The 14,155-nt window shown below is 38.8% G+C and overlaps 1 protein-coding gene across 2 annotated transcripts in view; it reads right to left on the bottom strand.

The window, feature by feature from the left end:
* Positions 1–221: 221 nt before the first annotated feature.
* Positions 222–14,155, bottom strand: part of ELOVL4 (ELOVL fatty acid elongase 4) — a 30,476-nt gene continuing 16,542 nt past the window's right edge. Inside the window, exons 2-7 of one of the 2 annotated variants that reach the window (XM_064486926.1) lie at positions 11,410–11,556; positions 9,384–9,571; positions 8,126–8,206; positions 5,057–5,228; positions 3,894–4,021; positions 222–1,433 (exon numbers count right to left, since the gene is read on the bottom strand). In XM_064486926.1, coding sequence (XP_064342996.1) covers positions 1,158–1,433; positions 3,894–4,021; positions 5,057–5,228; positions 8,126–8,206; positions 9,384–9,545 — 819 coding nt within the window. In that variant the 5' untranslated portion in view covers positions 9,546–9,571; positions 11,410–11,556 and the 3' untranslated portion in view covers positions 222–1,157. The remainder of the gene's footprint in view (positions 1,434–3,893; positions 4,022–5,056; positions 5,229–8,125; positions 8,207–9,383; positions 9,572–11,409; positions 11,557–14,155) is intronic. The other variant, XM_010997749.3, reaches the window with a different exon arrangement.

The following is a 14,155-nucleotide window of genomic DNA, read 5'->3' as shown; positions in this document are numbered from 1 at the left end:
AGAATATTGTACCAAAATGGGTTTACACTTCATATCTAGTTAAAAATAAAACCTTGTAACTTTGTCACAAGGAAAATATCACTCCAAAATTAAATACATTGAAAGAGAAGGATAGTTTCACAGAAAATCTTGGTATATGCTATTAGTTAAAAAAAGAAAAAAGTTAGTGAATTCGAAAGCTAATATTAAAATTTACAGTAGAGGACTCCTTGATTTTTTTCATTAAAATTTATTTAATTTTAAATGTTCTTTCCAACAGAAGAGGTAGGTATATTTCCATATATGAAAAATCGGTAACAGCCACAAATCAAAACAAGGAAAGCCTGATAAGAAATCAACATACTCTTCTAAAAGCCCATAAATGTAACTATTTTATGATGTTACTAATAAAGACATGAGTTGTTTCATTTCCAATCAGACAATAATCTTAATTTTCATAATATATTTCTGGTAGTAACAGGAGTATTGAAAGGCTGCCTTCTCATCACAAAAATTGTTTCCCACAGTGATTTGCGCTGCAAGTCATGGTGACCTCTGAGTCGCCAGACAGGATTTTACTGTAATTCTTATTTTCACCAACACCATCATCATCAAGCCTCTAAGAGTCTACAGAAATCATCAGATTTTTAAAATTTAATAACAATCAAAAGGGTATCTTCGGACTAGAGGTGGAGCGATTTGACCATTCCAGTCAGCAAATGAATTCAAATGTGCACATTTCCAGCTCGGGACCAGAAAATGGAAGGTCACTGATTTTCGTCAGTAGGTAATAAGTAATTTAGCAACCAAAAAAAAAAAAAATGCATAAAGACCGTGTTTCTGTGATCATCGGATTGAAGAACGAAGGTACCTGAAAAGTCTCATGCGTTAGACAAACACATGTGAACAGAGGGAGGGCCTCTAAAGTCATGTAATGATTGCTTTGGTCTGACAACATCAAGGCTAATAAAAAAAAATGTTTAAAATAAAAACTTCATAAATAAAACATCTGGGTGTTGTATTTAACACTTTACTCAATCTAAAGGTTACTAATACATAGAGCACATTTGTCTTCTTCTCCCCAAAACCCCAAACCCTCATTTGCTGCTCTTTTCCCTGAAATCCTGTATGAAATGGGAGCTTCCTCATTGTCAGCAACCGTTAAGGCCCAGTTCAGTTTACTCTCCTTTCGCTTTTCCGTTTTTCTGCTTTGTTCCGTTTTCCAGCCCTAGGTGCTTGTCTGACTTGCTTACACCGTTTGCTGAGACGCCGTTCACGGCCGGTTTTCCAGGCTTCGCGTTCTTGGGCTCTTTGTAGGTCCGTACATAGAAGTTGAGGAAGAGGAGGATGAAGCTGATGGCGTAGGCGATGAGCGCCCAGTGCATCCACTTGGGGAAGGGGCAGTCCGTGTAGAGGGACAGCGCTGTGTGCCCGATGGTCACGTGGAACTGAACCTGAAAAACAAGGCAACGCGGCGACGTTGGCGCGGGCGGGCGGCACGCAGCCTGCCCCCGCCTGGGGGCCTTCCACCCGCCGGGCCGGGCCCCTCCGTCCTCTGGCTCCTCCTCGCTCAGGCCGCCGCCCAAACGCCGCGTCCTCAGCCAGGGCTTCCCAGCGACTGGGACTCAGGTGCCTCCACCCAATGGGCCCATCAATGCCGGGAACCAGAGGGTCTTGTTTTGGGTGGGTCTTTTCCTTCACAGGAATGATCACTTTTGCTTCTGTTGACTTCTGGGCTGTCCATCTCTCACCCGGGTACCGCCCCTGAAGGCAGAGCTCTGCGTGGCACCCAGGACCCCCGAGTCCTTGGCACTGTGTCTGGGCCCAGTGAATTATTTTTTGGATAATGTTGAATGATGTTATCTAATGAGAGGGACTATCAGTGGCCTAAGAGAGTAAAGTAATAGCACTGTAGGCTGTTCAGTGTTTGTTTTCCTCCCATATTTTAGACTGATTTTTCTCCACAAAGTTGTCAGCAAGCTGGTACACATACTTGTAGAAATCAGTTTATCAAAATGGTTCATTATTTGTTCCTTACAGAATGGCAGACAGGAAGGTAAATATGCATCTGAATTAACACCTTCCTTTAAAAACTAAGATTTTGGGTAAAATTTAGTAGATATTTGATAGTAAGTGTAAAAAGAGAGAATCACTTTCAACTTTAAGAGTGTTTAAAAGGAGAAAAGCCAAAATTAAGATACTTTTAATTAAGATGAGGCAAATCAATGTAAATAATGATCTATCAATAAATGAATGGTTCTCAATGTAAGAATTATGAATTCCATGGTATTAACAAGGGTTAACTTTTTACAAGATTAACTCACATGATGAACTGTTGTGAGAATATCTGGCTTGGAAATACACCACCCTTCACAAATTAACACCCTATTTGGAACAGGCAATTGTGTCTTCTCTTTTAAGGATAGCATGATCAATATTAATTATTATATTAAATATTAAAATATATACAATTATATTTATAATACAAATAAATGTTATAATTACAATAATTAAAATAATTTATTCCATCGTAAGCCCAAAATTTCTATGAGAGTAAAAAACTTTTCAAGTTTTCCATGGCAAAACCCAGATTTCATGAACTACTGATTTCACAATGATTCTTAAAACCTGCATGCCCAAAAAAAGGGTGTGTGCAGGGGTGTGACTGAGCACAGCAGGGCTCTGGGGAAGTCAGGGGCAGGCTCCAGCAACACACATACAAAGAGTTCACGGGATTTGTCTCATCTCCTCATTTTCTCAGTACCATTGCCTAATTACTAAGAGAAATGAATTACACCGTCTGTATAAACAGCTTACACAAAAAGTGGAGGAAGCTTCCTGTAGCACTGTAGTTCCAGGTGCCTCCTTCACACCCAGCATTCCCCAAAAGTTGTGCTTCCTGTTTGGCTAGCCAGCTGTTTGGCAACTTAAAGCAGAGATGAATAGTATTTCCAAATGTGATTTCACTGATAAAATTATGTACATGCTATGATTAAAGCAAATTATAATCAATTCCAAGGCTTGAAGAATAGCCACCAGGTTGGTTTGGGATTTCCAGTTTGGTGACCGGGCTAGCGCTTAGCTCTGAATGCTACACTGACACACCCAGATGCTACAAGAAGTCCTACTAGGCGTATGTGCTGAAAATCATCTGCTCTGAAGACTGGCATTTGAAAATGCTGAGCTCTGCTCTCTAAGGACTGTGTGTTAGAGAATTAGGGGTTCTCTAGTCCTTGTTCCCTTCCTTGACCCCACCCCTTCCTTGGCTCCGTGCCTTCCTTACAATCTTTATATTCTAAATGTATGGGATCTACTAACAAGGATGAAAAATGGACCAGAAAACAGAAAATTTAAGCAAGGGCAGGATGAAGAGAGGTAATATTTTTAAGTGAAAAAGAAAAAACGTAGGGGAGCACGTACAGCTCAGTGGTAGAGTGCTTAGCATGCACGAGGTCCTGGGTCCAATCCCCAGTACCTCCATTAAATCAATGAACGAACGAATGAATGAATGAAGAAATACATACATACCTCATTGTCTCCCCCCTAAAAATTTTTTTAAAAATTAAATTAAAAAAAAGAAAGAAGTTAGATTTCTTTTCTAATCATAAATGAGTCTGTGTACTTTGTGGTGTGCTTAGATCTTAACTCACCCATTTCACAGATATTTTTAAGGACTAGTTCTCTTACAGAGACAAGAGCTGCATCTGGTCTTTTAAGGACATGTAAAAAGCAAGTGGCCGTGACCACTAGGTCTACGAACAGGTCGCTCAGAGCCAAACAGCCTCAATTCCTACAGCTGGAGCACAGAGGAAATTGACTTTGTAACAGAAAATTGTCAAAAAAGACTCAGCAATCAATCAGACTCAAACAATTTCAGTGTTTCACCAGAAAAACTTTAGAAGCATTTAACTCACCAGCTGCAACATGGTCAGGTATCGTTTCCACCAAAGATACTTCTGAATCCACGGGCCAAAGGCAGTCAACCCATAGTATGAATACATAATCACATGGATGAAGGAATTCAGCTGGGCTCCGAAAAATGCTTTAGAAAAACAGAGGTAATTACAAGACACAGAAACCTTTATTAGGGAATAAACCACTTAGACATAAAGTAAGTGAATCTCCGTTATTTTCTAACATTTAATCTTGAGTACAGATTAGGAGTAAGACTTGTAAAATAGTTCTAATGGAAAAGCCTTCTCTTCAGAACATGCTGAGTAATTTCAAAGTTTAGACTCAGGCTTTCGCCGTATAAATAAAACGGGTGTTCTTCAAACGCAAAGGACTTTCAGAGTGGCAGGTTTTCAAATGGGCTACTCCAGTGGCGTTAAGTAGACGCTAATGTAGAACTATTGCTAAAGTACTTTTCCTTCTGTTTCTTGGCGGGGGGAAAGTCACGGTACACATAATTGTTTAAGCAGATTTGTAAATGTCTTATTACTGCCTTTAGATGTGATGAAATACGTATCTTCAAGACACTATTTCTCTCTCATGTTTCTAAATAGTTTAAAGAGAAAGTAGTAGGGTGACTGTACTATAGTGACTTGTACCCTGGGTCCCCATTAGAGGAACGGTCTGTTTCCAGCTCAGTGATGGAAACCATCTCCAATCTGCAGGCATCTGCAAAGCTGGAGGCAGACCTTGGCCAAACTGTGAATTCGGATCCTCTTCAACATTTAGAAGGCTACATACAGCCTCCTCTGAGTAAGAACCAGCAGGTTCCCTTGGGCCTGAGAGCAGGAGTGGGCTCTGTGCTTGGACTTGCTTCTGACTGAGCAGTCATATCCTGGCATTCTCTGGATCAGAACCACTAGAACTGCTCCCCATCAAAATTATTATCTGCTACATTTAGGATTAGTTTATGCTTCTCTCTGGGGTAAATCTTTAGGTATGAAAGTCGTCACAGATAAAAAGCTAAATCTTTACTTTCTTTAAATTTCTTTAAAATGGAATTAACAAAGAAAATGATTAACTATGCAAGTAAGTTAAATTATAGACCAAGTCAAATTCTCACTACTTTCTACCTGACACATTTACGTAATTTAATACATGCGGATGTGTTCCTGAAAATACTCACCCTGTCCCCCTGCGACCCACTTAATTCCAATCCACCACAATGTAAACATTGTACAGTGATGATATACGTGAAGGAAAGAGACTTGGTTGTTTTTCTTCCTCAGGATGAAAAACACTGTGTCCAAATACTCAATTCCCTTAGATATGAAGTACCACCACAGAGCAGCAGCTATCTGCAAAAAAGAAAGGAAAAGCGGTTATAAACACAGCAATGACACAATCACATGGCTTCCTACGCATTGTAAGTAAGTCCTTATTCATCTTCGTTGCACAAAAGGTACGGGCTACTGTTTGTTTGGATTTGGTTTTATGCTTTTGAAAAACCTAGGCATCTCTTCATGGGGAAAAAAATGGGAAAGAATCTAAATCTGTATCTGTGTAGTGCCAAAGATTCAGAGAAAATTTTCAGTCTGTCCCACAGCTGAATGTCACGAGTACCACGCTGCTGGATGCAGAGCTGTCAACGCTTTCACCCGACTATGATCTTCCTTTTGGTAGAGAAACGGAGATACTTATTCTGTAAAGGTATTTCAGTGGCCCATGCTTAGCCTGTGTCCTAACTCAGATGTCCTTTCAAGTGTGATTGTATAGCAACTGGTCTCTCTCACTTTAACACGTGCAACAAAGTAAGATCTCATCACAGTAGTTGGTGTTAAGCAGTAACATCTTTCAAATGATAAATTGAAACAAAAACAAACAAACAAAAACAACAAATATTTCCTAGGTCACAAATATAATCCTGCTTACATGAGTCTTTTCTTTTCCTAGGCTCTAATTAAGACGCCAGATGGTGCAGAAAGATTACATTACATGCTGAGATTAAGGATCCAAGGATCCAGTGAGAGGTGACCTCTGTATATATGGTTTAAAATGTATCACAAGAATCTTACTATACTAGTAACCTAAACTCAGCATTTTTCCTGTCAAGTATTCTCTATGACGCGTGCCCTGCATACACACAGCAAAGGCAGCAGGACCTGACTGCGGTCTGTTCATAAAGCCGTGTGCGTCTGGCTGTGACAGATGCCTTCACAGCCGGCCCCAGGGCTTGCAGAGCTGAGAGAGCCCTTCCTCATTTTATACCTGCATCCTCTGGGGGTCACAGGCTACTGTTTGTTTGGATTTGGTTTTATGCTTTTGAAAAACAAAATGACAATTTTAAAGTGTGGGCAAGGAGGAAAGAGAAAAGCCAAAGAAGCAATAATGTCTTGTATTTTCAAGTGGAGAATTATTTACTGTATTTGCATGAGTCGTAATACTGTTGAAAGTTGGTTGAAAATAGGCTTGGAATGGTTAACTACTTACACCAACACTGTATTTAATATTCACTACTATGCTCACACTTTAAAAGAAAGGACAAACTGGTACGGTAAACTTTATGTGGAAGGTGACAGATAACGTCCTAATTTTCCCCTCATCTGGGCCTCTAAATTAGCCACGATTCATGAATAGTCGTAAATAATCCTTCTCTAAAAAGAAGTTTGTGAACTGAATAGCTACATCAAAATGAGAAGAGACACTTCTTGGTGCACAGCAATGAACACAAAAATGAGTCTCTTGGTAAAACACTCACCCTACCACATCTAACATTAGGAGAAGAGAGAGGGAGGGAATTTTCAAATGCAATCTGTTGTGACTCTCTGGCTCCTTCCCCTCCTAGATGACAGTCTCACCATAGCTAATTTTTAAAGAACTGACTGTTTATGTATGTCAGGAGGGTAGGTTCACAATGACCAGAGTGGTGTTTTTCAACCTTTAACCTAAAACTCTAAGTATCTTGTTTGGTCAAGGGGGGTTTTCTATGAGCACACCACTTAGGAAGCAAGTCCAGCCCTCTTCCTTTTCCCTCCCCCGAGCCAAGCAACAGCAGAGTCAGTGCTTCGGGGAGAAGGTGCTCTAGCAAGATGGTTATCCCAGCCAACAAATCTAAATAAAGGAGCCCCCTTGTTCTCTCTCTGTCACACCCCGGGTCTTATTTTCTTGTTAACCATTTGTTCGCACAACCAGCGTCTGCCTCTCCTGCCTTCACTAGAATGTCAGCCCCACAAAGGCAGGGATCCTGTCTGCCTTTCCACCTGGGTCCCCAGTGGCCTTCACGCCACCTGCACGGAGCGGATGTTCAATCCACTTTTGTTGAGTGGATAAAACCAACATGACAACCAAAGGGGTGATTTTTCATTAGTGCATTAAGTCTCATAACAGGGAAATGAAGACATGGAACATTAGTACTATGATCAGTACGTTAAAGCAATGTGGTCTTGGGTCTTGATGAATATTGGTATTATATATTCCAACCCAAATGCTGAAGAGCTGTTTTGTTTTTAAAGGAAGCTACTACACATTATTTTATTACTACATCTATTACAGGTAGCATAAAACATATATACATATATAACATATTATATATGTCACATTATATGTTACGTGTATATAACATATTATATATTACATTATGTTACCTATATGTTAATGTAATCTTTAATATAAACCATAGTACACAAGAGGAGTTCAATACTTAACAAAGTAAGATAATTTATTGTTTCTTCACTTGAATAAAATGGTAATTTTACTGATGTAGGTGACTGCAAAGTGAAATATGATAACATTGTATTACTAGTCTATTTTTCTGCAACTATAATAAAAATTGAGTTTATACCTATATAAGTTGTGCTCTGCTTAATTTACTAAACATTACATTGTGTATAAAATGTTTGTTTTCCTTAGACTTTCTTAACAAATGAATTAGACTTTAAGAGTTTCTATTCTTGACCAAAAAACCAAAAATCTAAAATACATCTTTATACTAAACATGGAACTTCTTTTTTTTTTTTTGAATACTACATTTTAGTAACCCAACATATATTCACCCTCACATCACCAAAATGAGAGAAGATTCTGGAGGTATGAAAACAAATTTTCAATTATGTGCTTTTAAAGAAAAGCATAACTTCATTGACTCAAAACAATCCAATACACTCTTACCACTATATTAAAGCATGTTTCTTCACAGAGTAGGGACTACCAAATTACACCAACTTCTATGGATTAATAGTATTTTTAACGTACTTACCCTGACTTCATTAACATCATCAGAATAATCCACACCCTGGCAAACATAGCTATATCCTGCATTATATGATCCCATGAATAACTGGAAAAAGGGAACAATATTTGGAGGAAAGTTTTAGTAGGTATAGCATTTTAAAAGACTAAGTACAATATGCAACCTTTCAAAATATTTTTAAAAGCAATATTGTCTAAAAAATTTCAAATGCATTAAATATTTAATATGTTGGAATATCTAAAATTTCCTGTCAATTTATTTTAAAATTGAAATCTAAATTTAAAATGACGTAGCATTTGGACTGAGACAGAGACTCTATCTCATAGTATTAAGAGAAGTTGTGAGTAACCGTGTCACAGATCCAAGAGTTACACTGATTTCTATTCTTGAATCAGAGTGGTTTGCATCTAACAAACTAGGTAAAAGTATCCAAATAAATTATTTTTTTTAATGAAGCTGAGATTCTATAGGCTAAGTTTTCAATTAAAGAAAGATTTTTTAAAAGGAGCATAACTGTTTATCCTCCCAGCATCACCAGCCCAGTTCTCTGGGTTCACACAGAACTTTAATGAAGAGTCTCTGGGGAAACAAATTCCTTTCACTCTGACAACTTAAAAAATGGCTGTGTTAATCTAGCCTTTAGGATATTCTTTCCAAACGTCATGGAGAATTTGCTGGTGCTCAGAAAAGTACACGATGATTAGCAGCCAAACTTGCATAACAGTTAATTCATTTTAGTTCCAACCTAAAATACAATTACATCATGTAATAGGATTTAAACTTGAAATCGGTATTTTACATTTGCGTATTTTCATCACTTACCAAACCTGAAACTGCTGAATAGTAATTATAAATAAAATAGCTACAACTATATTACTAAGTGCTTAATATGTTCCAAACACTATGCAATAATTATCTCACTTATCTCTGATACCCTAGAAGGTAAGTATTTTGTCTATTTTACTGATGGGAAAAATGAGGGTCAGAAAAGTTAAATAACTTCCAATGTCAGAAAAGCCAATGTGGGTTATTTCAGAATCTAATCTGTCTGCTACAAAATTGCATTTAAAACAACTGTCCTATCCTTGATGTATGATTCATATTATTGTCATCCAAAAATGAAAACTGTTAATAATATAAAATTTATTCTTAGAGGAGCTAACAGCTATCTTAGGGTACAATATTACAATGATAGTTTTATACATTTTCATTTTTTAATTTCCAATAACCTGAGGGAATTATAAAGTGACTTTAGTAAACCTACCTCTCTGAAGATAAAAAGGTTAAGCAAAACCATCCCAAAATTATAGATAATGAGCACTAAACGCATCTGAAAAGGTTCTCTGTCCTTCATCCATTTTGGACCCAGCCACACGAACAGGAGGTAAAGAGTGCTTATACAAAGTGTAGGCAAGGGAGACTGCATCAGAGGCCAATTTTCCACGCGTTTATCTACCGAAAGACAATAAAATTCATTAAATAATAAATGTTTTATACAATGAATTTATTACAAGGTATAACATTTCAACTTAAGTTTTCCTAATTTGACCAAATGCAGATCCCTGTCCTCAGAGTCCCAACAAACACACATGACATAAAAACCAAGGAGACAAGACCACTTCCGGGCAGTAGCTTTTGAAAATGAAGTTTCATTACCAGAGGCACACAATACGTTTTACAGAGAGCCTAGAGCACAAGGAGAAGAAACAGGGCTCCTAAAACTACAGAACAGGCTTGGGATGAAAAGAGAAGCAAAGATTTCACAGACAGAAAATAAATACTTTAAGGGGAAACCAGACTTCAACATCGAATGTGAAATTGATCTGTGCAGTCAGGAAGCTGCTCCCTCCTCTGCCGAAAACAGGAAAAGCTTGGTAAGCTAAAGAGGTCTGGAGCAACAGAAGCCATTCCCTGGAATGTTTCTGGATACTGAAGAGAAGAGTATAGTATGTACTAAGCTGGAGATTAACTTAGAGATCATGCCAGTTCTGTAATTCATTTAAACAGCAACCACCACACTCAAGACATATTTCTAACTTTTTCCTGGAGAACGTGAGTCTATTTTTTCCCCATGAATATGACCAACTTAAGTGCTTTTCTCTAAGGCTATAAATCATTGACCTTACATGTGTGTACATGTAAGTATCTATGAAATGTGACACATTATTTCATTTAAAATGAATCAACTGCCGTTAATAGTCAAACATGTAAGCCTGGATCAAGTTTATAAAAGAGTTTTGCCACAAGTAAAACACTTCCGAGAGAAGCATGAAAATGAAATATGAGGCTGACAAAAATTAACTTTCCAATACATTATAAAAAGCACTGAAGTTAATTTTGGTATTTCTAAAAGCTCATCAGCATTTTAAAGGTTGTGAATCTAATGTCTATGTAAATAATGTAGTTTAGTTTTGGTAAAACAAAACATTTCTATGTTCTATTTTCAAGAAAATAGTATTTTTTAATAGTAGAAAAAAATTTAACTTCCATCCAGTTCCTGAAAGCTAGCCTAAATGAATTTAACTTAATTGCTCATTACAATGTCCCCCTATTTAAACTGTCAGTTTTACTAAAACTACCTATGCAAAATAGTTCTGGATAAGTTAATTATGTTTCAAAATAGTTTACTTAGACATAGTCTGTTTCTATATACTGTCAGCAGAAAATAAGATACAAGAAATGAAACAGAAGTACAAAAATATTTAATCACATAGCTTCCAAAGTCAGGAAGTGACATAACAACTATGGTTTTGTTTTGTTTGGTTTGGTCTTTTCAGTGAATACTGGGGATTGAACCCAGGACCTTGAGCGTGCTAAGCGTGCTCTGTACCACTGAGCTCTACCCTCCCTACCATTACTATGGTTTTTATGAGAGAAGAGTTGTTAGAAGGGTGGGAGAGTGACTTGAAAGAAAAACACATATAAGAAAAACAACAACAAAAAACCCCAGAAAAACTGATCTTACTTCATAGTTTACAGAGAAGGTCTACCATCTAACTATTCAAGGTTCTGTCATTCAAATCAAAACATATTCCAGAACTAAAAATAAACTACAAGTCTTAAAAGACAGGAGAGACAGTAATCTTCCTAGGAGGAGGGAGTGACTTAGAGATGGGGGCCGACTTCTGTTGAAGGTCCCACCAATGGTTGCTCACTTTTCTTTAATGTTGTTATAATATCCTTCTGTGACTATATCTTTCTATGCTGAAAGTCTCTTTAAAATATGGGGTATTCATCTACTTAGAGCTTTGTTTTTCTATATTATAGGAAAAAAAAAAAAAAACACAAACCCTCTAAATCCTAGAGCCCGGCTCTACTTCAGGTCACCAGGAAAAGCGCTGCCAGGGTGACCCACCCCGGGCCACAAACCAGAGGGCAGGTGCTGCTTTTCCCATGAGATGGACACAAAGAGCGAAAGGCCTCTGCTGTGAGATGATCTATGCAACAGAGAACAGAAGACAATTCATCTGTAAGGAGATTCTAATTTCTAACATCACGGGCCAGTTCTTACCCTCACACACACAGAACTCCCACTGACTTCAAAGGAAGTTCTGAGCAGCAAGCAGGAAAGAATTAGAGAAATGGGTCCAAAGTTTCCCCCAAATCAAAGAGATAGAAATGTTCCTTCTTTTTAACGCACAGTGAAACCTGTACCATTCTCTCACTCAGTGGAGATACTGAAAAAGAGAACTAACAAAGAAGGGAGAGAAAGACCCAGAAGGTCTAAGACTAAATACTGACAGAGGCCAACAGACGAGAGAAGAGGTGGCGGGAGCAGGTGAGGAGTAATGGGGGGGGGGGGGGGTTGGAGGAGTCCGGGAGACTCCATCGGGGACCAGGCAGGCGGAGGTCAAACACTGGCTCTGCCACACAGTCTGTCCTCGCCCCCTTCACCTAGAACACCCAACGGAGAGCAGGGGCACGAAGCACCTGGGGGCATCTTTAAAATGCAAGTTCTGACTCAGCCCGTCGGGGTACTGCCCGTTTTTAGGAAGATTCTGCACTTTCTAGGCAGTTCCAGCTAATGTCATGCCAATATTTCATGCACCATCTGTGAGTATCAGGAAACTAGGTGAAGTCTTAGGATTTTATTTTTTTAACCTCTGAAAACTGTTACTTTTAAAAATAACAGGAAGAAGAATGGAATTTAAGGTGAGGAAAGCAGGCCCAAGGCAGTGTGTGCTGCCCAGGGGGCCCATTTCTCATGGGCAGAGAGCCCGTGCAGACATGGTCCTGTCACTGCACACATCACACTGTCCTGTGACTGCACGCGTCGCACTGTCCTGTGACAGCTTTAACTGCATTCCCCGAGGGCAGAGGCGGGTGTTGCATTCTGGTTATTATTACAAGGCCTGTCATGGTGCCTACACATTTATTTGATGAATAAGTGAGGAGTAGACAATTTTTTTTCATATGGGTCCTTTATTCTCAAGCCCTTCAGTGAAATCCAACGGTACATTCACTGACAGTCCAGGTGTCTTCAGTGTCCAGCATCCCCTACCCTCAGCTCTTCCCGAGCCTCCCGCACGCTGGCCCATCACTCTAACCCAGAGTCCACCACACTTCATGCTGGGGTGTGGTGGGTGCTCGTGTGCCCCTGGAGCCTGACGTCTTTCCTTCATGGCTCCCCCCAGGGGGAAAACACAAAGCCCTCACTCCTTTCCCCGACGATGCAAGCCGTGCACTCAGCCACCACTTAGCAGAGCCCTATTTCCAGCCTATGAAGGGCCACATTTCACACAGTGTCCTTCTCAAACTGGCCCCACAGCTCACGAGGACCAGAAGGCACTCAAAAATTCCTCCTCCAATGACCATTATTAGGGAAGGTATAGTAACAGTCAGCAATCTGAATCACAGCATAACAGCAGCTTCCACTTACATTTGCAAATGATAACATTTGCATGAAATTTCTCCATGTCTTTGCAGTTATTTGTGTCTTTCTGAACCGATGTGCATTAATGTTTTTTTAGTACTGTCTGCCAAGACATCCCACACTTCTTCTATATGTTCTCTTTCCCACTAAAGAGAAAGACTGAGTACGTCACAATATCAAACAATGATACAAAAATTCACCATTGGTAACAGTCCCAAGTCTTGAACCAAAAGCAAATGATGGGGGATGAGAGCAGTAAAGAAAAAGCATGAATACTGAAGCTTTAACTATTTATATAAATAATGAATTATTTTATATAAAGTAATGAGTTATCCAGCTTTTCATTAACTCAAATGTATATGTTGCCTTTCTTCTAAGAAAGATGGGTGGATTCCCTTACTTTTTTTCACTTTTTTCCCCCAGTTTTATTGAGAAATAATTGACACACATCCCTAAGTTTAAGGCGTACAGCATGATGGTTTGATTTACATGTACTGTGAAATGATGACCACAGTAGGTTCAGTTAACATCACCTTCTCATACAGATAAAATAAAAGAAAAAAAGGAAAAAAACTTATCCTTGTGATGAGTGCTCTTGGATTTACTCTCTTAACAGCTTTCCTATATGTCATACGGTGGTATGATGATGTGCATCGTACCCCTAGTACTTACTTATCTTAAAGCTGGAAGTCTGTACCTTTTGACCACCTTCCTCCGATGCTCTGTCCCACAGCCCACCGCCTCTGGTAACAAGTCTGACCTCTCTTTCTGAGTTTGGTGTGTGTTTGTTGTTTTTTTTTTTCTTAATAACCTTTTGAAGGTAAACTACATCTCTATTTATTTGAGTTACACTGAATTCAAATACAGATTACGCATATTAGAGTAAAAGAGGATACATATCATATCTGGTATGCTGTCAACACCTCTATCCCTACACAGTTAGGGTGGGATTCCATGCCATGAATTTATTAGAAAAAGAAAAAAAGAGAAAAATTCTATTGAAACCCTATCCCTTCTGCCACCGCTGAAGTCAATCCTGTCATCAAGGAATACCGAGATTCAAATACGTTTTATGTAACATTCTTGGGAATTCTCTCTTTGAAAAGCTTTCTTTCTGGGGAGAGGGGAGCAGGGTCAATATGGCACAAATATAAATTGGACTC

This window comes from Camelus dromedarius, chromosome 6 (genome assembly GCF_036321535.1).
Source record: "Camelus dromedarius isolate mCamDro1 chromosome 6, mCamDro1.pat, whole genome shotgun sequence".
In the NCBI taxonomy this organism is placed as follows: Eukaryota; Metazoa; Chordata; class Mammalia; order Artiodactyla; family Camelidae; genus Camelus; species Camelus dromedarius.
The sequence above is the reverse complement of the archived record's forward strand: the minus strand, read 5'-3'. Positions and strand labels throughout refer to the sequence as shown.